The sequence below is a fragment of the Podarcis melisellensis genome (assembly GCF_964234715.1).
Source record: "Podarcis melisellensis genome assembly, chromosome: 2".
NCBI classification, from domain to species: domain Eukaryota; kingdom Metazoa; phylum Chordata; class Lepidosauria; order Squamata; family Lacertidae; genus Podarcis; species Podarcis melisellensis.
Genome location: NC_138529.1, coordinates 124388788 through 124413806, shown reverse-complemented (window position 1 = coordinate 124413806; position 25019 = coordinate 124388788). Strand labels below are relative to the sequence as shown.

The 25019-nt window shown below is 47.8% G+C and overlaps 1 protein-coding gene across 8 annotated transcripts in view; it reads left to right on the top strand.

Annotated features, from left to right (window-relative positions):
• Positions 1-25019, top strand: part of LOC309364378 (uncharacterized protein) — a 214577-nt gene that overhangs the window by 64552 nt on the left and 125006 nt on the right. For 2 of the 8 annotated variants that reach the window (XM_081901530.1, XM_081901522.1), the window contains exon 1: positions 22104-22144. The exons of 3 other annotated variants lie outside the window; for them this stretch is intronic. Coding sequence is in view for 1 of the 5 variants with exons in the window: in XM_081901516.1 (XP_081757642.1) it covers positions 7500-7632 (133 nt within the window). In the remaining 4 variants the exon portion in view is untranslated. Of the gene's footprint in view, positions 1-2284; positions 2468-7047; positions 7173-7458; positions 7633-22103; positions 22145-25019 lie in introns of those variants that run through there. 3 more of the 8 variants (XM_081901516.1, XM_081901521.1, XM_081901527.1) reach the window with 3 other exon arrangements.

Genomic DNA, 25019 nt, shown 5'->3' with positions numbered 1-25019 from the left:
GAGCGGGAGGAAGGGCCGTTGGCCAAATTTTGTGCCTGTCTGTTATACACTGTTACGGAAGGGGGGGGCATGTCTTCCTCACCTTCTTCTTCGCTACAATATATCAATTTATTTCCAATTGTCAATGTCAAAAGGGACTAAAATCTATAAAATTCATAGAAAATCAGCGTGCCAGTTTGCTCAATTACCCCAGGACTCCATCACATTTCCCCTGTCCAGCAAAATCCCTCAAGCAAGGTGTCAAGACCCTAATCCTTTCAAATTGCTCTGATCAGCCTTTCCTCCAGACAATGTCAGGTGGCAGACTATGCATATTTGGGACTATTCTTTTCTCATCCCCAGGAAGTGTTTATCTGTGCATATCTCCAGCTCTGCATATTCCCCCCTCCCTCCTCCTTATGTTAATCCGGTGTAGCTCTGCATATTCCCCCCTCCCTCCTCCTTATGTTAATCCGGTGTAGCTCTGCATATTCCCCCCTCCCTCCTCCATATGTTAATCTGTGTAACCCAACCTCCCTTTAATATATTCATGATGTAATCTGTGTAACCAAACCTCTCTTTAATGTATTCATGACGTGTTTTGCACTGTATTCTGGGACATGGAGGGAGTTTCAAAAACTCATGTCACCCCTTTCTCACTGTTCAATCTCGCCTTGAACCTGTTGCGCAATAAACTTGGATCTTCTGCAGTTTGCTCCTGTCTCCGGCTGAGCTCATTTTCCTCCGCAGGGACCCACGGACTTAGTCCGATGAGCTGGGTGGCAGAGCAGCCTCGCACCCAGATTTTTGCCGTAACAACACACATACATCTCAATAATAATAATAATAATAATAATAATAATAATAATAATTTATTATCTATACCCCGCCCATCTGGTTGGGCTTCCCCAGCCACTCTGGGCGGCTTCCAAAAAAATATTACAATACTGTAATACATCAAACATTAAAAACTTCCCTGAACTTCCCTTCAGATGTCTTCTAAAAGTCTGGTAGTTGTCGATCTCTTTGGCATCCACAGGGAAGGCGCCACTACCGAGAAGGCCCTCTGCCTGGTTCCCTGTAACTTGGCTTCTTGCAGCGAGGGAACCACCAGAAGGCCCTCAGCGCTGGACCTCAGTGTCCGGGTAGAACGATGGGGGTGGAGACGCTCCTTCAGATATACTGGACTGAGGCCGTTTAGGGCTCTATCTATCTATCATCTATCTATCTCTATCATCTACCTACCTACCAACATACATAGATATATATACACACCCCTGGCTCTCGTTTGGAGGAGGAGTGAGGGACGGAGGCACCTTACTGACAGAATGGCATTTCCCTGGCACCCCCTTTCCTCCCAGGAGCTCCTCCTTCCACAACAACCCTGCCAGGCTGGCCTCTTGCATGTCGCCCCCTTTCCAGCAGGCGAAGCTGCAGGGACCACTCCCTTCCTGGCCCCCCCAAAATGGAGGAGGCCTTTGACCCTGGATGAACCTGAGAGGAGCCTGGAGGGGGGCAGGGAGGGGCCTCTCGCCCCTTCCCAGACTTTTCCGCCATCCATTTATTACTACTATTCATTAGGCCTCTTGGGGCTCTGGCACCCGGCACAGTTATGCTAAAGAATTTCAAACCCTAAGAGTTTAAAATAGATAGATGGATAATTGATAGGTAGATGATCTATAGATATATGGCAGCTGCCGGATGCCCCCCTTGTTTGGGCGTGTGATGGACAGCAGAGCCAGGCCAGTCAGCGGATTTCGTCCCTCAGAAATTTCCTGTAGCCTCGCTCTGATTGGCTGCTAAGCCAGTGGGGGGGCGGAGCCAGCCCTTTTGGCGGGAAAAGGCAAGGCGCCTTTTCTGAGGGGGGAGCTTGGAGGGGAAGGTGGGGAGGAGAGGAAGAGGAGTCAGGCGGGAGTTCAAGGGGAGAAGCTGGGGGGAGGGAAGGGAGACCCCAAAGAAGGAGGGCTGAGGGGGCCCCCTGGGTGTGTGGGGGGGGGACTGAGAGGGGGGAGCGGAGGGAGACCCCCAAGAAGGAGGGCTGAGGGGACCCCCTGGGTGTGGGGGGGCGGACTGAGAGGGGGAGCGGAGGGAGACCCCCAAGAAGGAGGGCTGAGGGGACCCCCTGGGTATGGGGGGCAGCCTGAGAGGGGGGAGCGGAGGGAGACCCCCAAGAAGGAGGGCTGAGGGGACCCCCTGGGTGTGGGGGGGCAGACTGAGAGGGGGGAGCGGAGGGAGACCCCCAAGAAGGAGGGCTGAGGGGTCCCCCTGGGTGTGGGGGGCGGACTGAGAGAGGGGGGAGTGGCCAGCTCTCTGGGTTCAGCTTGCGAAGGGTTAAGTCGAGCAGAACTGGAGTCCTAGAGAGGACAGGAAGTAGAGACAGCAGCGGGCGGGTCCTCCAGAGCAGAGTCCCCTCCCTCCGCGCCCCTTCCGGCCTCTCTTGTCTGTCTCCTCCCCGGGCTGCCTCGGTTTCCCTCCTGGGAAGAGTCCGGTGAGTTTCCTCTCTCTCTCTCTCTCTCTCTCTCTCTCTCTCTCTCTTGGGGTGCCTGGGGGAGAAGGGGGTCCCGGGGCTGCAGGGGAGACCCCCAAGTCTGGGAGCAGAGGGTCCTGCTGCCCCCTGGAAATGGGGGTGCCCCTGCCAGAGCCCCACGGGAAGCCTCTCTGGGGCCCCTCTGGGGAAAGAGAGGCTGAGCTGCCTGCCCTCCATGAGGCAGTGCAGGGAGGAGGGGGCTGGGGGGGGCAGGTCGGCAATGTTATTCTAAAGCACCAAAGCTGCAGCAAGCAAAGGCTATAGCAGCCAAGACTGCTGCTTGTGGCTGGAAAGCCAAACAGGAAGTTTGTGACTGTTGCCATGGGAACAAAGGGGCAGTCCATTCTGTACTGAGCACCGGATGTTAGCTCAGTGGGTTTGTCATATGACCTGTACAGGATGTACATGGGTGGAGGAGGAGTTTATTCTAACTGCTGATGAGTGCAGACATGTTTTCTCCGTACTGAAGTAAAAGACAGGAATAAAAGATGTAAATAGATTTCTGTCTGCTTCTTTCCCCTCCCTGGGGACACCAAAGGGGAGAGAGGAGCAGTTGGTGTGTTTTCCTCACAGCCTGAGGAAAATCGCCGGAACGGACCTCGCGTATGTTTTATCCTGCCGGGAGTCGCCGGAGGGAGGTCTAAGGAATTCAGCCGGTGCCTGAATAGATAGGCACATACCTCGAGACGGGCTAGAATTCCAACAGTGGTAGCAGACGCCGGTTGCTGTTTTCATCGACCTCTGCATCAAGAAGTGGCCTCCATGGAAGCCTGAGGTGAGAAAGCTGATTCTCTGCAGCCAGAAGCTGACCAGAGGAAGCTGAAAGCCAAGCAACGGAGCCCAGGTATGAGATTTTCGGGCTTAGAAGAGTGAATGCAGATTGAGTTATTCTCTGCTTCGAGGGAGCAAGGTTTGGGAAAGAAACAGCTCCGAGACAAGAGCTCCGCATTCCAAACATTCCTGTGGTTAATCCTGTCCAAGGAAAAGGAATGCTATTGCTTAGCAACGCAGGCCAGTTTCAAGATAAGGGCTGTACAGTCAGGCTTTGCCTCAGAGAAGCAAAAACAAGTTTTGTTATGACTTAGGCCCAATCGAACTGTTGGAAAGGGACTTTCCAAAGCGGCCAGCGTTGAGAGCTGCCAGGTGCACAGAGTGTAAACAAGCCAGCTTTTGGATTTTAGAGGCTTGTGTTTGAGAGTCAATGCAAGGACTCAAAATGGATGCCAAGAAGGGGGGAGCTTTGCCTTCTCCGCCCCTTCTGACCAGTGACAATTATGCATCTTGGTCTATTAAGATGAAGGCCCTGCTGCAGAATCAGAGACTGTTTGGGGTGATTGAGAACCCCATTCCTGCAGCACCAACGCGTGCTTGGGAGTCACAGGATGTGAAGGCCAGAACGGCTATAATTCTGTGCGTGTCAGATTCGCAGCTGATCCACATACAAGATTTACTGCACGCGAAAGATGTTTGGGACACGCTGAGAAGGACACATCAGAGAGATGCAGGTTCTTCAGCGTTGCTGTATTTTGAGAAGCTGACCAACCTGAGGCTTGCGCCTGATGGAGATGTTCAAGCGCACCTGACGGAAATGAAATTTCTGCGTCAACAGATGGTGGAACGTAACTTCCGTCTGCAGGAGGAAGTGTTTTGCTTCATGGTGATCAACAGCCTGAATCGGACTTACAAAACAGTTGCCAGTCAGCTGGGGTCTCTCCCAGCAGCTGATCTCACGCCGGAGAGGGTCTTTGCCGTGGTTCTTTGTGAACATGACAGACTTTCCGCCCTGGAAGTCAAGGACAGGGGGAGACAAGAACGGAGTTCTAACGCCCCTACTGCTGTTGCTACTGGAGGAGACGCCGTAGCTTTGAACCTTGTCCGATGCTACAATTGTGACCAGACTGGGCATCTTCAGCGGTACTGCAAGAAGCCACGTAAGAACAGAGGAGCTAAGGCGAGCTCCGCAAAGTCTGAGACATCAGACAAAGGTCACACCAAGCCAAAGGCAAAGACTGCAAAAGCTTTGATGTCGCTAAAAGCCACACCAGAAGCGGGGAATTTATTTGTCCTAGATACTGGAGCCACAGTTCACATGACAGGACACAGAGGACTATTTTCCACGTTTGAGAAGCAAAGCTTCGCTGTGCAACTAGCCAACGGTCAAAAGCTGGAAGCGACCGGAATTGGGACTGTGTATCTTAAAAGTCTGAACTTGACTATAAGTAATGTTTATTTGGTTCCAGAGTTGAAGTATAATCTGCTCAGCGTTTCGCAGATTGCCAAGAAGGGACTAAAACTGTCCTATGATGATCAGAACTGCGAGATCTACAAAGATGGAGAGTTGTATCTTTCTGCCAAAGAGAAAGATGGACTGTATTTGTTGACTTTTGATCAAAGTGATTACATGGAATGTAATTCTTGTGATTCTAACATGATCTCTTTTACAGGTGTAGCCAAGAAGAACGTCAAGCAAGTCACCTCGAGGGTCGACAAGGCATTTCAGCGGGTGTATGCTGATGTGATTGGTCCTCTAGCACCTTCTAGAGGCAATGCAAAGTATTACCTAATATGTGTTGATGCTTTTACAGGTTTTGTCTGGATTTATCTTTTGGAGAGACCGAAAGAAGCCTTAGAAAGGTTTAAAGAGTTTTGTGACAAAGTTAAAAATATGCATGATGCTGACATAGATTGTCTTTGCACAGATGAGAAGCCAATTTTTCTTTTACAGGAGTTCCAGAGGTTCCTGAAGAAGAAAGGGATTAGACACAAAACTGCTAGTTCCGAAGAAGCTTGGAACAAATGTGTTTGTGTTAGGGTGAACAAAGAATTGCAAAAGGGAATGGAAGCGCAATTGCTAAGTTCACGTCTGCCGCATGAGTACTGGGCTGAGTCGCTAATGTCATATTGTTACACGTGGTTGAGAAAGTTTTCAAAAGAGTTGGGAAGTTCTCCTTTTGAGAAACTGTTCCACAGAAAACCTTCTGTTGCCCATTTCAAGGTTTTTGGGTCTCATGTGAGAACAGAAGCTCCAGGTGGAGTTAAGAATGCCAAAGGCATTTTTGTGGGTTTTGTCTGAATCTGGAAAGGTGATTCTCACAAAATTTCTAGAGAGTGCTCCTGAACAGGAGAGAGTGGTTGTTCACACATTTCCCACAGGTGGTGACAATGATTCTGATGATGATGATGATGAGTTTGATCTTATTGAGTTCAGTAGTACTGATGATGACAGCAATAGCTCAGACAGCTCAGTTGTCACAGTCATTGAGAAGAAATCTCACACAATGACTAGACCCTCAGAAGAGGAGGATGAACCACTGATTAAGCTTAGTACTGGTTCTCCAGAGAGTTCAAAGGCTGAACCAGAAAGCAAAGAAGAGCAGCACCTCTTACGTAGGTCTGAGAGAGCAACGAAGGGTGTACCACCCAAGAGGTATTCACAAGAGTTTGCTAACTTAGCTGTTGCTGTTGTAAACGACCAAGGTCAGATTGAAGCTGTGTCTGAGTCAGAGACAAAGGCACAACAGAGAGTTGTTAACCAAGGTAATGCAGAAGCACTCATTCCTTGGAAGTCACACAACCAGAGAGGTACATTGGTAAAACCAGTGGCGGGTAGTTCCAAGGGTGGAACTGAAACAACAGGGGAGTGTTATAAGTATAACAACTGTTTGTTTTCTTCTCTGGATGACGCTTTGCTCGCAGCACGCATTGATACTTTAGGGGGAGGATGTTATTCTAAAGCACCAAAGCTGCAGCAAGCAAAGGCTATAGCAGCCAAGACTGCTGCTTGTGGCTGGAAAGCCAAACAGGAAGTTTGTGACTGTTGCCATGGGAACAAAGGGGCAGTCCATTCTGTACTGAGCACCGGATGTTAGCTCAGTGGGTTTGTCATATGACCTGTACAGGATGTACATGGGTGGAGGAGGATTTTATTCTAACTGCTGATGAGTGCAGACATGTTTTCTCCGTACTGAAGTAAAAGACAGGAATAAAAGATGTAAATAGATTTCTGTCTGCTTCTTTCCCCTCCCTGGGGACACCAAAGGGGAGAGAGGAGCAGTTGGTGTGTTTTCCTCACAGCCTGAGGAAAATCGCCGGAACGGACCTCGCGTATGTTTATCCTGCCGGGAGTCGCCGGAGGGAGGTCTAAGGAATTCAGCCGGTGCCTGAATAGATAGGCACATACCTCGAGACGGGCTAGAATTCCAACAGGCAAAGCTTCCTCTCTCGGACCCCTGGAGGGGTGCCCTGTCTCCGGGGACCAAGGAGCAGGCAGGCAGAGCCATGGGGTGCTTCCTAATTTGGGGGTTGCTCACCCCCCCCCTTGCTGGACAAAGACTGGACCCCATCCCTGGCGTTCTTAAGAACACAACAGATTTAGCACATGCGCAGGGTCTATACTTTGACGGCTTCCATGCCACTGTGGGGGCCACATTTTGAGACTGGAGACTTGCAAAGATGGTGTATTAGCACAGGGAATATCAAAGGGGGAGGGCTGCATTTCAAAAATGTGGCATCGCCAGATCCTCCTCTGCTTCCACATACAGCTTTGGTCCCCATGCAACCCCTGACAGAGGCAAATATGGCCACAACATCTGGCTTGTGATGAGAGAGCTCAAGGATTGTGAACAGGGCTCTCCATACAAAGCACCTAGCATGGGGGCGACTACAGGTAATATCTACTCTGCTATTTTCTGCCCTTGCTCTGATGTTGCAGTTTTCAGGCTTGGGGACAGGATGGTGTCTGGGTTTTGCACCAAGTTGTGTCCATAAGCCCCACTGAGTTCAAGGGGATCTACTCTCAGGTCACCACCGAAACCACAGGAGAGGCTTACAAATGGGGCTTCTGTTGGGAAGCGGCTGCCCCATTTGGGCTTCTCCAGGGGCAGGAGAATATCTAGGGCAGGAGAATCCCTGCAGGGCCTCTGAGGCTCCCTTTGCTTCTTCCTCTCTCCCAGGACCCTGCAGCTTCTTTTGGCTCCTCAACTCCTCATGAAGGATGAGTGAGACAAATCCTGCAAACCTAGCGAGGATGGAAGGGGGAAGATGGATGGTTGACCTGGTCCGGCTGTCTCCTGCATCGCTCCCCACACCTTCTGAGCATTCCCTCCCAGGGACCTCCGAGAGATCTGGTGAGTCCCAGGGGAGGGGAGATGGGAACATGGAGGGATGGAGGGTAAAGAGGGAAAGCTCTCTGGCCAGAAATGAGTTAAAGCAGGGATTTTGCTGTGGGTGGGGCCCCCAACATATTGGGAGGCTTCCCCTCCAGCCAGAAAAATCCCTGCAGGGCCTCTGAGGCTCCCTTTGCTTCTTCCTCTCTCCCAGGACCCTCTAGCTTGCTTTGGCTCCTTGCCTCCTCAGGAAGGATGAAAGAGACGGATCCTGCAAACCTAGCAAGGATGGAAGGGGGAAGATGGACAGTTGACCTGGTCCGGCTGTCTCCTGCACCCCTCCTCTCAACCTCTGAGCACTCCCTCCCAGGGACCTCCGAGAGATCTAGTGAGTCCCAGGGGAGGGGAGATGGGGACCTGGATGGACGGAGCTGGAGAGGTATTGGGGCTTCCTCAGCTAGGGGGTGTCGGGGGGGAGGCAGGCGGATGGAGATGGAGAAGGGGAGCACCTTTTCGGGCTCCCCCACCTGCCTGCCTGCCTGCTCCTTTGTCATCTGCAGGCAATTTGAGCCAGGAATAGATCACAGCTCCCCGGCCACCACAGCTCAAAAGTGTTGATTTGCAGAGTCCTTTACACAGCAGAAGAATGAGTAGTACATGCCACATGCTTAATTTCAGTTTATTTACACTTCAATGCTGAGAGTTTACAAGCAGGCATCTTGCCTCTGCTAGAGCAGAGAGGCAACTCCTCTCTCCTCAGAAACAAAAGAACTCCGAGAGAACAGTGAAAAACAGGAAACCGGTGTACGTCACATCCAGTCTCCTCTTCCCGTGGGAAATCCAACAGTGCATTTACTGTGGAATGTAAACAACCTGTCTCGTGACAAGCACTTCGCTGCACAGTGAAGGAAAGCAGAAACCAACATCCTCCCCCTTTCTGTGAACATCACTGGGCAGCGTGTTCGTACTTGATCCCTTGATACAATCTTGGACAATACATCAGCAGGAATTTCATTACCTGGCATATAGGACACCGTTACGAGTCCCTTCTGAATACGTTCCCTAGCATGTTGCAACTTCAATTGCAAGTGCTTCGTGCTTTGCTTACAACCTTCAGAATTCAGCAAAGCCAAACATGCTTTGTTGTCCTGGTAAACCTGGATTGGACATTTGACAGGAATTTTCATGTCTTTGCGCAATTGTAACAACCATTCACAATCTTTAAGTGAATAAGACAGTGCATTCAGTTCAGCTTCACAAGTACTTAAGCTAACTGTTGTTTGCTTCTTGCATGAGCAATCAAATAGACCCTGATTGTACTTATAGCAAACTCCAGACGTACTTTTCCTGTCTGTAGTGTCACTTCCAAAACTTGCATCTGCAAATATCTCAAGACCACCAGACTTCTGATTGTTAAATCTCAGTCTGTAATGCATAGTGCCTTTCAAATACCGCGCTATGCGTTTCAGAGCTTTCCAATCCTTAACAGTAGGATTGTTGACTTGTCTGCTTAGCAAATTACAGCTAACAGCAATGTCTGGTCTTGAACATCTGGCAATGAAGTTTAGCTTGCCTAGCACACTTCTGTACAGTGTAGTGTCAGAAAATGCTTCTTCAGTGTCATCTACCTGATAACCTGTTATCATCGGTGTGTCTACAGGGTTAGCATCCATCAGGTTTAGTTTGCTTAACACATCAGCAATTTTCTGTGACTGGTGTACTAGAATGTTACCATCTTGATCTCTCTCTATTTCCAGAGATAGGTAGTTGTTTACCTCACCAAGATCTTTCATGTCAAAGTGCTCTTTCAGTTGAGCTAGGGCGTTATTGTACATTGTGACATCTTCCCAAAAGAATAAAAGATCATCAACATAAAACAAACAATACAGTTTCTTTTGCCCCTCCTCTTTGACAAATACACACGGATCAGTTTTCCCTTGCTTAAAACCTAGAGAAAACAATACTTCAGTGAGTTTTGTGTGCCAACACCGTGCACTTTGTTTGAGACCATAAAGGGACTTTTTCAGAGCACAAACAAATCCCTGTTTTACCTGTACGCCATCAGGTGGAAGCATATAAAGTGATTCATTTAGAGATCCGTACAGAAAAGCTGTATTCACATCATGATGACTAATGTGTAGATTCTCCTCTGCAGCTAGCTTGAGCATAAGCCTAATGCTCTCATACCTCACTGTGGGTGAGTAGGTCTCGTGATAGTCTTCACCTGGTACCTGAACAAAACCTCTGGCTACCAATCTGGCTTTGTGTCTGACTATCTTGCCATTTTGATCAGTCTTCACTTTGAAGACCCATTTGCTTCCAAGCAGTTTCATTCCTGGAACTACTGGAACTAGGTCCCATGTTTTGTTCCTTTCCAAGGAATCAAGCTCAGCCTTCATGGCATTTAACCATGGCTCAGCTTCCTTTGAATCCAAATCCTGGATTTCTTGGAAACTTGAAGGTTCAAATACCTTTTTGGAGCTTTTAACAGCTGTTACTGCTATTTTGGCAAACTCATCAGCAAATCTCTTTGGAGGTCTGCCTTTTGTGGCTCTCTGTGACCTGCGAATTAGCCTTAAGTCCTCAACACTCTCCTCTTCCTTCTTAGGAGAAAAGTGACCTATTGTGAACAATGGTTCCTCCAATTCCTGATCAGAGCTTTCAGAGGGTCGCATAGAGGCTTTCGCACTCTTGAAATCCTCTGAATCACCCGATTCAGTTTGAGACTCAGAATCAGAACCTTCATCAGCGGGTGTGGGTTGTTGTGGTTGCTTTTGACTATCCTCAGTCTCATCACTGTCATCAGGATAACATTGGAAAATTCCCACATTCTCCCCCCACTTGGCATTGTACTCAACACTTCTAGTGAGCTTAATTTCCTTAGAGTCAGTCATCATTATTCTGTAAGACCCTTTCTGATAACCTAGAAAGATACCATGCAATCCACGCTTGTCTAACTTGGAGTTTTGTGGTGAGTGAACCCACATGTCAGAACCAAAAATTTTCATGTGTTTGATGTATGGCTTCTTGCCAAACATCTTCTCATAGGGGGTACAACCAATCGCTGAAGATAACCTGCGATTATAACTGTAAGTGAAACATGAGAGAGCTTCGGCCCAATAATTCTCTGGAAGATTGGCATCATGCAGCAAGGTTTTTAACCCTTGAAGCAATGTTTGATTTGCTCGTTCCGCAAGTCCATTCTGCCATGGCGAGCGAGGACTAGACAAATCGTGTTGAATTCCTTTCTCAGTCAGAAAAGCTTCAAACTGCTGAGAAGTGAATTCTCCCCCGCGATCACTGAAAAAAGTCTTTATCTTCTTACCATGCACATTTCCCAACCAAGCACAGAATTCCTTGAACCTAGGAAAAGCCTCTGATTTCTGCTTGAGATTGTACACATAAATATACCTGGAAAATGCATCAATGAGAACCATGAAGTACCTATTTCCACCCAAAGAGGGCGCTAGTGGTCCAACCAAATCAGCATGAATAATTTGGTATGGTTCTGTAGCTTGCCTACTAGACACCTTACCTTTCGCAGCCATTTTCACCTTGTTTGCTGCGCATGCCTTGCACTTCATGTGGTACCTGCAGGGTTTAATAATCATACCTTCAACCAAGGCAGGCATTTTAGATACTGCCTCAAAATGCAAATGACCAAATTTCCTGTGAAAATCATGAATACATTCTGCATGCAAACTTTTGTTAGAACCTGCAATGCAACAAGTGTCATCCTGCACAACATCATCATAATACAAAACATACAAACGACCAACAAATTCAGCATACAACACGTAATCATTTTTCTTTGTGATGATGCACCTTTTGTTCTTAAAGGAAACGTCAATTTTCCGCTCATTCAGCTGTCCAACGCTGAGCAGATTATGTTTGGCATCCGGCACATAAAGCACATCCTGTATCGATAAGTCCAAACTGTGAAGAACAACAGTTCCGTAGCCTTTACTGGGAATTGTGTGGTCATCCGCCTGGTGAATCGCACCTTCCTGCGGTGTAAAAGACACGAACAGTCGCTTATCGTTGCACATGTGATGGGTCGCCGCTGAATCAACAACGAAGAAAGATCTAGACGTCTTCTGGACCTCTGCAACCTTTGGAGCGAAGCGTGAGACCATTGCCTTGTGCTGCGTTGTCCTGGACACCGGACCTTTGCCTTTGTTCTGGCCTTTTCCACGCGATGAGCTTTCGCTGCGCTGCTCTGTCTTGGCCCTGGGATTTCTGCATTCCCTCTTCATATGGCCTAGACGTCCACACGAGTAGCATTTCACTGCCTTCAAAGCTTTGGCGCCATCTGGTGGTTCCACTGCACTATGGGATGACGACTGTGAAGTCTCCCCATTGCCCATGCAGCCAGCACCCCGGCGATCTGCTTCATTCTGAATCATGGCAGTATCACAGGCTACTGTGAGTTGAGCATTTGGCTGATCAGTGGTATCAAATTCCCCACTTGCCTCACCCAGCCTTGTGCAGCTAGCCATTATGACTCTGGCATTAGCCTTCTGCGTCATCTCTGCTGCTTTAAACAAGCTGCTTCTGTGTACAGCTGCTTCAATCCAAAGGCAAATTCAAAAGTGAAAGTTCTCTCTGCTGCCTTAAATAGTGCTGCGTCACTATTCTCTGCAGCTGCTTTACTCCAAGAGCACTTTTAAAAGTTACTTTCGATTTCCCCCAGCATAGGAAATTGTTCCTCTGCCTGAGCCCGGCAAACCGCTTTAAGAGTTCAAAGTCCAGCCATAAAGCCATTAATTAGAAGCTGGCAGGCTGCCCGGAGCAGTAGCACATACCTCATCAATCATTTTGACGCGCAGAGCAGATTCCGTTCCGATCTGTCCCCCTGCATTCCGATCCTTTGCCGGCACTCCGATTCTTTGCTCCTTTGTTCCTTTGCCAGGAGCCCGACCTCTGGAGTCCATTCTCAAAACACTGCATTTTTCTGGGCCCGGAACCTTATGTTGGTGATAAGCAGTGTCCAGTGCACAGCGGAATGATGAAAAGTACGTGCCAACATGCTCTATATTACTTTATTTACACTTCAAAGCTGGTAAGTTACATAAAAACATCTTCCCTCTGCCGGAGCAGAGAAAGCGTCATCTCTCCTCTAAAGCACGGAGAGAATAACACTGAACTGCAAAGAACAGTGAAAACAGGAAACCAGTGTACATCACATCCAGTCTCCCTTTCCCGTGGGAAAACTCCAACAGTACAGACTCTGTGGAATGTAAACACCTGTCTTGTGACAAGCACTTTCGCTGCACAGTGAAAGAGAGCAGAAACCAACATGGCACCCCCTGGAAGCCTTGGAAGAAAGGCAGGGGACCCTCAGCAGAGAACAGCCAAGTCCAGTTCTTCTCCGCAATGGCTTCCTCTTCTGAGAGCTCCCTCTCTTTCTTGTCTGGGCTGGACTGGGAGGACCCCAGTTCAGCAATTTCCCCATTCCCCACACTGGGTTCCATTGGCCCCCTGAGACTTCTCCTGTTGAACTACTGCCTAAGGGGGAGGAACAGACATCTTAGCCTGTTTTGGGGGCAAGCAAGGGCCATCCAGAAAAGGCTCCTGGGACCCCGAGGGGCCAGCAGGGGAGTCTCCAGCCTTGTCTGGGGAAGAGCCCCCCTTTCCCCATGGCCTGCAGGTGGAGCCCTTCTCCTAGCACTGACTCTTGGGATGACCAAGGATGCTGCTCCGGGGGTCAAACTCCCCTGAGGGAACCCCCCACCTCTGAGGGGACAAAACTCTTCTTCTTCTTATCATTATTATTCTCCTCCTTGGGCCTCTGAGACAGAGAGGGGCTTTCCCTCCTCCCCCCTTCGCCTGTCCTGGCACAGAACATGGCGGATCCCCCAAGGCCGCTTGCCTGGCGTCTCCCAAGGGAGAGGCCTCCTCCGTGGGGCCAACATGGCGAGGAGAGAGGCTGCCCTGTGGAGGCCAAGCCATCATGGCAGGGAGGCGGCTGAGGACCAAAGCTCCGCCTTTCTTCATCTGGGAGGAGAGACCCCGAGAGCGTGGGACCCCCAAGGCCCACAGGGGAGCCATGGCGTCTCTGGGAGTTGCTGGGGCCTCCGGGAAAAACAAAATCGCGTTCCCGCCTATTTTGGAAAAGGGCGGGAAACCTCTTCTCCTGGCCCTGCCGCTTCCATGCGCTCCTCCTGGGCCTGCCTGGCCATGGGGGGGGAGCCAGCTGCCCCCAAACAATGGGGGGAAAGAGGAACAGGAAGACAAGGAAGGAGAAGCTGGGAATGGGAGCAGCCATGAGGGAAACTCAGGGGGAAAACTCCCTCAGGAAACCGGGTGAAGGAGAGGACGAGACCCAGGGGAATCTGAAAGGGGATTGGCCAGCTGTCCAATGCAGAGGCTTCTGATTGGTCCAGCCCTTCTCTGGGGTGGGAAATGGGGTCAGATGGTTCTGGGAGCCCAGGAGAAACTGGTTTTCTGCCAGGTGTTACGGCTAAAATCTGGGTGCGGGGCTACACTGCCACCCAGCTCATCGGACTAAGTGTTCGCGGGTCCCTGCGGAAGAAAATGAGCTCAGCCGGACAGGAGCAAAATGCGGAGATCCAAGGTTTATTGCGCAACAGGTTCAAGACGAGATTGAACAGCGAGAAAGGGCTGACATGAACTTTTGAAACTCCCTCCATGTCCCAGAATACAGTGCAAAATACATCCCAGTTACATCATGAATATATTAAGGAAAGGTTGGGTTACACAGATTACATCATGAATACTTTAAGAAGAGGTTGGGTTACACAGGATTAACGTATGGAGGAGGGAGGGGGAATATGCAGAGCTGGAAATATGCATAGATAAGCGCTTCCTGAGTACTGGTGATGAGAAGACAATGTTACAGATAGGTAGCCGTGTTGGTCTGCCATAGTCAAAACAAAGAAATTCCTTCCAGTAGCACCTTAAAGACCAACTAAGTCAGTTCTTGGCATGAGCTTTCGTGTGCATGCACACTTCTTCAGATACACTGAAACAGAAGTCACCAGACCCTTTTATATAGTGAGAAGGTGGGGAGGGGTATTACTCAGAAGGGTGGTGGGAATGGGTGATGGGCAGATAGCTGTGATGAGCCTGTTGACGACTCTTAAAGACTGCAATAGGTATTACAGGAAAAAGCAAGGGGTGAGAAGGTGAAAAGTGGCTTTGTCATGTATAATGAGATAAGAATCCAATGTCTTTGATCAGACCAGGTTTCTCCATGGTTTTAAGTTTGGTGATAAGTTGCAATTCAGCAGCTTCTCTTTCCAGTTGTTACGGAAGGGGGGGGGGCATGTCTTCTTCACCTTCTTCTTCGCTACAATATATCAATTTATTTCCAATTGTCAATGTCAAAAGGGACTAAAATCTATAAAATTCATAGAAAATCAACGTGCCAGTTTGCTCTGATCAGCCTTTCCTCCAGGCAATGTCAGGTGCCAGACTATGCATATTTGAGACCATTGTTTTCTCATCCCCAGGAAGTGTTTATCTGTGCATATCTCCAGCTCTGCATATTCCCCCCTCCCTCCTCCTTATGTTAATCCGGTGTAGCTCTGCATATTCCCCCCTCCCTCCTCCATATGTTAACCTGTGTAACCCAACCTCCCTTTAATATATTCATGATGTAATCTGTGTAACCAAACCTCTCTTTAATGTATTCATGACGTGTTTTGCACTGTATTCTGGGACATGGAGGGAGTTTTCAAAAACTCATGTCACCCCTTTCTCACTGTTCAATCTCGTCTTGAACCTGTTGGCCAATAAACTTGGATCTTCTGCAGTTTGCTCCTGTCTCCGGCTGAGCTCATTTTCCTCCGCAGGGACCCGCGGACTTAGTCCGACGAACTGGGTGGCAGAGCAGCCTCGCACCCAGATTTTTGCCATAACAGTTGGCTGCCCAACGTGGGGCATGCGGTTCTCCCGCGTTGCTGACCGGGGGCCCCGAAATCTTCAGCCGGCACCAGGCCATTTTGCCTGGGAAGATCCTTTGGACCCCCGGCCATCTTCCGGGCGGTAATCGAAAGCCCCAGGAGTTCAGCCGGGGAGCAAAGAGGGATCCAGCCGGCTTATTCATCCTGGGATCATCATAGAAGACGCGTGAGTATGAGTGAGGAAAAGGAAAATCCAGTGCACTGGTGGGAAAGGGGTGGAAATCTCCTGGCAACTGAATTCTCTGCCCTCCTCTCTATCGCTCCTTCTCGCCTGTCTCTTGGTCCAATTGGTGAGAGAGACCGTGGACTGCTGCTCGACCCAAAAAGGGGGTTCTGAGCTCTATCTCTTTCTCCTCTCAAACCCTCCAGTCAGCCGCACCAACTGAGAGTCCGAAAGTAAGACGGAGAGACCCGACTTGAAAAACAGCCGACTCTCCGCAACGGACGTCCCAGTTGAAAGCAAGGGGTTGGAGTTCTTCTTCCGAACTTCCCGAGCGTCCTTTCTAGGGGGCAGGAAGGGGTCTGGCTTTCTATCCAATCCCAGAAGGGGGATTTTCGGTTCGAAACTCTATCCAGGGATCACCCGATCTGGCACCGCACGGCGCGGGCGTTCAGTAGGGCCCCTTTTCCTGAGTTTGTGGCGATAGGTAGGAGGTTGCCAGGAGGGATAGCCCATGAGGAATTGGGCAGGATCGGCAGAGTGGAAAAGGACCCCAGGTTATTGACTAAGGAAATAGGAAGGAAATATAAGGAACCGGATAGCTAGAGCTCTTTAAAAACCCACTAAGGAAGTCGCCAAGCGACGAAAGACCCCTCTTTACTATAGCCCCTGTACAAGTTACCCAAATCCTAATCAACCCCTCTCTTTCTCCCTTCTCTATCCCCCCCAAAAAAGAAAACAACAACAAAAAGCAACAACAACAACGCATGCATATATAAAGGGGTACCCAGTCAACTAAGCATTGTGAGCCCTGCCAGTTTGGTTAACTGGTGGTGTTTGAAGAGGCAAGGAGGCTCTTAAAACCATGTGGGACCTTCCTACTAATTTCACTTAATGAAGCTAAAGGAAGCAGCCCAACTCCTTGCAATAACCAACTAAAGGATGAGAATATATATGTTTACATGTTGTCTGTTATGTGTGTTGTCTGTTAATACATATATGAGCATATGTATGTTTACATGTTGTCTGTTATGTGTGTTGTCTGTTCCTTCTGTCTCTGGCAGACTGCCTTTCTTAAGTGTGCATAGTTTAAACTGCAAGCTTGCTTCAAAATTTTAAATCTAAGGAAGCCATGTTGGGCCTTATCAATCTTAAAACAAACAAAAAAAATGGAGAATGGAGTGTGCAAATGTTTGTTATTTGAGAGAGGCTCCAAAAGAGAGTTCAATCTTAAAACAAAACAAAAAAAATGGAGAATGGAGTGTGCAAATGTTTGTTATTTGAGAGAGGCTCAAAAAGAGAGTTTTCCTCCCAAGTGGTAAAATCCTGTATATGTGCTACTTGTGTTCTGGAAGGAGGATTACCCCACCTCCTTCCTCTAGTTAAGTGAGGAGGGTGGTTTAAGTCTAATGGTAAATGGTGTTTTGTTGTAACTTTTGAGTTTGTGAGTACACCTGTGTTCCAGTCTATTTTGGAAGGTGAAGCTAACCAAATGTTTCTGCTGCAAAAGCCTAGTTGAGCCAACTGCTCTCTCAAGCTAAAATGCAGTGCATGTATTTCATTAAGCATGTGCCTATGAAAGTATGGTGTTCATTCTAAGAAAATATGTGAGTCCAGTTTTAACTTTGATTTGGTTGGACAGAAGAGTTATTGTAAGGCTCCTGATATCAGTCTCTATAAGACTTCCTGGCCTCTTTTGTTAGAAAATGCCCCCCCCCTTTGTTTCACTCTGCCTCCCTCAGTTGTTTTCTCCCTTCTTACTTCTGTGCCAGGTAAATTTACTCCCAAGTAAGCTTCCTTTAAAGGAAACTGCAAAGAGGGGGGGGGCAACACTTGTGTATTCCCCTTAAAATCAAGTCTAGGGCTGTTTTAACTATGCTTGATAAGAGATCCTCTCCCTATCTTACGAAAACTGTTCACTTCAATCTTCCTTTAAATATCATTTCAAACTCTCACTCAAACTAGCTTCAAGATCTGCTAAAGGGGCTCTGTATAAAGTTGGGTACTTTTATTTTCCTCTTCCTTAGTACATGATAGGAGCATTGATTATGGTCTCTTCCCCAGTTGTGCCTGTGTACATAAGTATGTGTGTCTCTCTCTGGTAGTACAAATCTTGCTATGAACCCTGTATTTTAGGGTTGGACTAGATGACCCCAGGGTCCCTTTCAACTCTCCCAATTTGTGGCTGTGTGGAAGGACATGTGTCCGCAAGCATTGCAGGGTAATTCTTAAATTCTGGTGTGGTGATGGAGTTGAAATTCAGCCTAGCTTTGCTCTTTAGTTTTAAAAAGGTGAGAGGTGAAGCTGTGATGTTTTGAAGCACAACTGGTAATACCAAGCATTTGAGTGATTACAGTGTTTATCATTTTGTTTATCATTTTGTCTACTATTTGAAAATCAGACCAATACATATGGGCCTTGACCAATCCTGTAAATAAAGGGGCAGGAAAATTTTTGTCTGCAAATGGTAAGGCCGAAAAACTTAGAATGTTAAAAAAAAAAAAAAAATTAAAAAAAAATCCTATGAATTCTGACTCTGGCCATTTTTTCCCATATATAAGGGCGCGGCATTGTTCCACGAATGGCCAGAGGAATATTAGCCCTTTCCTGTACATAAAGGAAGCAGTCGCTTTGCTTGGGCTGAAATTGCTAGCTTTGTTGGTGAATACTTCAATTGCTGAGTTTCTCTCTTTTGTTTTAAATCTAACCCTCTTTTAAAATCTACTCCTTACCCTTCCCTTATTCAAATTCTAATTTTGCCAAAAGATGCAACATTTCAATAGTATAAAAGGTTTGCTGAGACATGAACTCCACACATGCACAGAGACTAGATCAGCAAAAAAAAAAAAAAAAAAAAAGGATAGGAAAAGAAATGAGAGAGAGAGAGAGGAAGGAGGGGGAACTGTGGGGGGGGAGGAGGTTTATGTAAAACTTGGAACCATTGAGAGAAATCACCCTTAATGTGTCCCAAGTTTGAAATCTTAACATGCCAAATTCTTTTCACAGGTAAATATCAAAGAATTCCACCCCTCAATGGGATTTAAATCACAGACTTTGTTTGTGTGCATTTTAGGAACAGCATTTCCTGACAGGCTTCTCACATGAAATAATTTTCCCTTTTAACAGGATATGTGAACCCCGATAACAAAGTGTTTGTCCCTTTTTTTCTCCCACAACAACTTTCTTTCTGTTCTGTGAAATCCCTGCTGTATTAACTTTCTTTCTGTTCTGTGAAATCCCTGCTGTATTAGTGACTTCCATCCCTTTGTGTCTTTGACACTTTAAAGTTATAAATAATCTGTTTCCATTTATTTAATCCGTTTTTTCATGATGTCTATGAAATTAATTGAAGCATAACCAAACATTGTTTGTGGAATGGTATTTGTTTACCTTTTGCCTGAGCATTTCTTATTAATTCTGTCATTTTGGCTAGTTCAAGGTACTTGCACAAAGTTACATTGCCATTAAGTCATTTTCCAGTATTTTGCTATTAACACTCTAGCCGATGTTGTCACATCAAGAAACACTCTTTTATTTTCATTGTTACTTCAGATCTCTTAAAATTCTGTGTCTTAGCATTTATTTATTTTGGTTCCTCATAGGTCATTGTGTGTGTGTGTTTGTGTGTGTGTTTTATTATTATTTAACTGTGTCTTTTAAGTCCACCCTGTCCTTACAGGATATCACTTCTACAAGTGTGTTACTACAGATCCAATGAAAAGCTTCGCTACCACGAGACTTATTACCTGCAACAACAAATTTCTTTCAAAGGGGAAGTGGGGCTGACAAAGAGGGGAGGAGTTGAATTGCAAGGACATCTTTTGACTCTTATATTCAACTGATATTTAATTAGTTTGTTGTGTATTATGTGTTATTATGTAGGAATGTTGAAATGTGTTTGACAGTGTTATTTCCACAAAGGGAAGAATTTTTTTTGTGTGTGTGTGTGTAATTGTCTTATGTTTAATGTATACTGTCTTATTCCTTATACCCCAATGGAGGATTTTCATACATTTTATGCTTTCAAATGGATCAGGCTATTGTGTAGTTCAATGTTTAGATAACCACATTTCGCTGTCCCACCTGGCACACTGCCAACCTTCCCTACCCATTTTAAAATGTGTTAAAACTCACTTTACCAAGGAGAAGCTTCAGGAAGGTGTATATGCCTTGATTTAGCAGGAATGATCCCTTATAGAGTTAAATTGACTTATTTGGACAAGTGCCCCTTTTAAGAATGGTTTTCTTTTAACAGATTGGTTTGAAGAGTTAAGAACCATGGGGCAAGATAAATTCAAATTGGACCCAGTGTGAATTGGGCATGTGTATCCAGGCTGCAATTAGCTTTTGGTCCTTTTAAGTGCAAGTGAGCAACTTCCCATGACTGTTGACCAGAGCCTCTAAAATAAAACCCCATAGAAAGGCCAAGGTAAAGATATTTCCCTCAGGATGTGTCCAAACCTGTGCCAGCTGTGATGGGTGCCAGGCAACATGGCTAATATGAAAGCCCTAAGTGGATTCACCAGGGATTGCCACTACTGTGACACGTGAGACCACAGAAGAGCTACCTTGACACCTGAGAACACAAAATGGCGGGGGGCAAAGCGAACTGCATTTTTTTCCAGTCAATAGTGGACCTTCCTGCTAAATGTAAAGCATAGACCACTACTGAACAAAATACAACAGGTGTTCCTTTATGCGATATCCTATACCCAGCTATCTGCACTACTATACTTGCAAATGGCCTTAAGAGGCATGATTTGCAAGTCCCCTTCAGGTTTGCACAAACCCACACATCTAGTACGGTAGATACAAAGTTATTATTTAGTGCATATCTACATAACATAAACATACATTGTATTGGTCCGTGTTGCTCCCTCCTTTGTTGCCCTGCTCAACCCACCTCCTTTTCCATTAGGGCCTATTCCCACTCACACGGCACCCCACCTTCCCCGAGATTTAGGGTGCGGAGAAAAGATTTGCAAGTTCTTACAGAACTTTAATGCAAATCTATCTCCGAATGGGGGACTGTTACGGAAGGGGGGGGCATGTCTTCTTCACCTTCTTCTTCGCTACAATATATCAATTTATTTCCAATTGTCAATGTCAAAAGGGACTAAAATCTATAAAATTCATAGAAAATCAACGTGCCAGTTTGCTCTGATCAGCCTTTCCTCCAGGCAATGTCAGGTGCCAGACTATGCATATTTGAGACCATTGTTTTCTCATCCCCAGGAAGTGTTTATCTGTGCATATCTCCAGCTCTGCATATTCCCCCCTCCCTCCTCCTTATGTTAATCCGGTGTAGCTCTGCATATTCCCCCCTCCCTCCTCCTTATGTTAATCCGGTGTAGCTCTGCATATTCCCCCCTCCCTCCTCCATATGTTAATCTGTGTAACCCAACCTCCCTTTAATATATTCATGATGTAATCTGTGTAACCAAACCTCTCTTTAATGTATTCATGACGTGTTTTGCACTGTATTCTGGGACATGGAGGGAGTTTCAAAAACTCATGTCACCCCTTTCTCACTGTTCAATCTCGTCTTGAACCTGTTGGCCAATAAACTTGGATCTTCTGCAGTTTGCTCCTGTCTCCGGCTGAGCTCATTTTCCTCCGCAGGGACCCGCGGACTTAGTCCGACGAACTGGGTGGCAGAGCAGCCTCGCACCCAGATTTTTGCCATAACACAGTCTAATGCCCCCCCCCATTCCGTAACACAGGAAAGGCAGGGAAAGGAGGGCCGGGGTCCCTCTGGCTCCGAACTGGAGTCTGGTCCCCTCTCTCCACCAGCCTGGTCTTCCCCTTCCTTATTCAATCCTTATTATTGATTTGCCCCCCTGAGCAACCCCCGCCCCCCTCCTGGCTTTGCCCCCCCTCCTGCCCCCCCCCGTGTCGCGTCAGCCTTTCCTTCCTGGCCCGAGACTCTTCCTCCTCTGAAAAGCGGCTCCAGAAGAAGAAAAACCCGGGAGGGGGGAGGGGTCTCCTGGCTGGGAAGCCCCCCTCCCTCCTCCCCCCCTCCCTGAGCTGGAGGGTGTTCCTGGGGGGGGGGTGTCTGGAGGGAGCCATGGCTGAGCCCACGGCACCTCCCGCCACTGGGCAGCCCTTCGCCTCTTCTCCCTCCCAGCCTTTCCTCGGGATCCAGGAGCCTCCATGTTGGGGGAGGGGAGAGCCGAGGCAACCCCCCCATGGACCCCCCTTCCCGTCTCCCTGGCAGTTCGTCCGGTGGGATGAGGGAGGGAAGGGGGCAGCCCCTAGGGCGCAGGCGCAGAAGCAGGAAAACTGCGGGGAGGGAGAGGGAGGGGAGGACTCGGCTTGGCAAGGGTTAAAGGGAGCCGAGCGGGATTCCTAGAGAGGACGGGAAGTGGAGGGGGAGGGGCAAGGTCCTCCAGAGCAGAAGCCCCTCCCTCATGCCTCCCTGCCTTCTTCTCTCTCCTGGACTCGGGTGAGTCTCCTCTCTCTGCCCCCTGAGGGTGCCATGGGGAGAAGGGGGTCCCAGGGGGGCAGGGAGGGGGCCTGGGGGTCCCTGCTCAGGTCATGCCTGGGGGGGGAGACCCCCAACTCAGGGGGCGGAGAGTCAGGGCAGAGGGAAAAGGAGACGCAGCACTGAAGGGGGCGAAGGGATCCCGGGGGCCAAAGCAAGGCGGGGAAGGAAGGGGGCGCCGGGGGGGGGGAGGGAGGGAGGCGCCCCCCGGCTCGCTGCCCCCTAGCCTGGAGGTCAGCAAGGACCTCTTCCTGCTTTAGGTACACTCGCCTCCTTGGGTGTCGGGGGGGGGGAATTGGGGGGCCAAAAATCCCTTGAGCTGGTGCAGAAATCCCTTCCAAGGAATCCAGGACAGTGATCCGAGGGAAGCTCCCGGTCCCTGCAAGCATTCCAAAAGGATTTCGCCCTCTGCACCGCTGAGGAAGGGAAAAGCCCGGAATCCTCGCCTCGCCTGCCTAGGCGGCATCTATCAGGGCCAGTCTTTTTGGGCTGCCAACCCGATCCTCTTTATCCCAATCACTTAGAAGATTATTTCATGCTACTCCTCAAGGGAAGACACCAGACAGAAAAAGACAAGAGTCAAGAAAGTAGAAAAGAATGTACTACGGCACGGACCAAATAGGAGCTGTATTTTGTACAGACTGGACTTGGGGGTCAACTGAAAAGCTACATTTTAATATATCACGATGTCGATTTTGACATTATGAGAATCTGTATCTAATTCTAGAGAAGTAGTTTCTAGTAAATAACTTTGCAATTGTTACTATACGGCCTGTTACGTTTACATGCTTTTTCAACTGCAAACATTCCAGCGACAATATTGAAAGGAAATCCTCCCCACCTGCTGGATTTCTGCCTGCCAGAAGGATGTAGAAACCCAGCCAAAAGGGGGGGGGACAGTGGGAGAGAGAGAGAGAAGTTCTCCTTCTCTTCCTCACAGATCCGCATTAACCCCAGGGCACCTTAACAGGATGCATTTTTTGGCCTTGGTAGGCGTGCCTATAAATTAAGGAATACAGTCCACAGGTCTGCCATGATTGACTGCCTAAGAGCCAACTCCTCGGGCCGAGGTCCCTTTGGTTCCCCCCATAAAACATTTGAGCCCCCCTCCCGTTAATGGGCATTGCCATTCAAATGGTGGGTGCACACGGCATCTTGTGATCAGTTTTGCGGGGCAGGGCTTACTTGGGTCCAGGGGAGTCCAAGGGGGAGAATTAAATGCTTAATTAACTGAGATTCTGCCCCCTGACATAATTCCTGGCTATGCCCATGCCTGTCCTACAAGTTGGCACCCCTAATTGACTGCCATTCCCTGTGCTGTCCCCTGCTGCTGCTATTATTATTATTATTATTATTATTATTATTATTATTATTATTAAATTTGTATTATGCCCTTCATCCAAAATTTACAGGGTGATTCGCAACATAAAAATGCAAAATGAGAACACCAAATGCATAAAAAACAAAGGCAAACCAATGATCTCTCAGGGCGACTTTTGCATATAGCCCACAAATTCTCAATGGGATTTATGTCTGGGGAATTCCCTGGCCAATCAGCACCTGTATTTGCTGCTCTGTCATGAATTTCTTCACCACTTTTGGTGTGTGACGGGGGCTAGGTCCTGCTGCAACATCCCAGTACTCAAAACAAAAAAATTCCTTCCAGTAGCACCTTAAAGACCAACTAAGTCAGTTCTTGGTATGAGCTTTCGTGTGCATGCACACTTCTTCAGATACACTGAAACAGAAGTTTCCAGACCCTTCTATATAGTGAGAAGGTGGGGAGGGGTATTACTCAGAAGGGTGGTGGGAATGGGTGATGGGCAGATAGCTGTGATGAGCCTGTTGACGACTCTTAACGACTGCAATAGGTCTTACAGGAAAAAGCAAGGGGTGAGAAGGTGAAAAGTGGCTTTGTCATGTATAATGAGATAAGAATCCAATGTCTTTGTTCAGACCAGGTTTCTCCATGGTTTTAAGTTTGGTGATAAGTTGCAATTCAGCAGCTTCTCTTTCCAGTCTATTTCTGAAATTCCTTTGTAGTAAAACAGCTACTTTGAGATCTTGTATAGAATGTCCTGGGAGATTGAAGTGTTCTCCTACTGGTTTCTCTGTCTTGTGATTCCTGATGTCCGATTTATGTCCATTTATTCTTTGGTGTAAGGTCTGGCCTGTTTGTCCAATATAGAGAGCTGAAGGACACTGTTGGCATTTGATGGCATACACAATGTTAGACGATGAGCAATTAAATAGTCCCGAGATGGTATGTGTGATGTTGTTGGGGCCAGTAATGGTGTTGTCCGGGTGTATGTGGCAGCAAAGTTGGCATTTGGGTTTATTGCAGGCTCTGGTGCCAGTGTCCGTGTTAGGTCTGGTTGTAGTATTATTGTGGGTTAGGAGTTGTTTAAGATTGGGTGGCTGTCTGTAGGCAATGAAAGGTCTTCCTCCCAGAGCTTGAGAAAGAGAACTGTCATTGTCCAGGAGAGGTTGTAGATCTCTGATGATGCGTTGTACTGTTTTAACTTGGGAGCTGTATGTGATGACTAGAGGTGTTCTGTTATTTTCTTTTTTGGGTCTGTCTTGCAGCAAGTTCTCTCTGGGTATCAGTCTGGCTCTGTTGATCTGTTGTCTAACTTCATCTGCTGGGTATTTGCTGTAGATCTCCTAGGTGAGTCTCTCTGTCTGTAGAATTGGAACAGATGCGGCTGTAACGTAGTGCCTGGCTATATACGATGGACTGTTTGGTATGTTTGGTATGGTAGCTAGAGGCATGTAGATATGTTTGTCGGTCTGTTGGTTTACGGTATAAGGTGGTGTCTATGTGCCCATCCTGTAT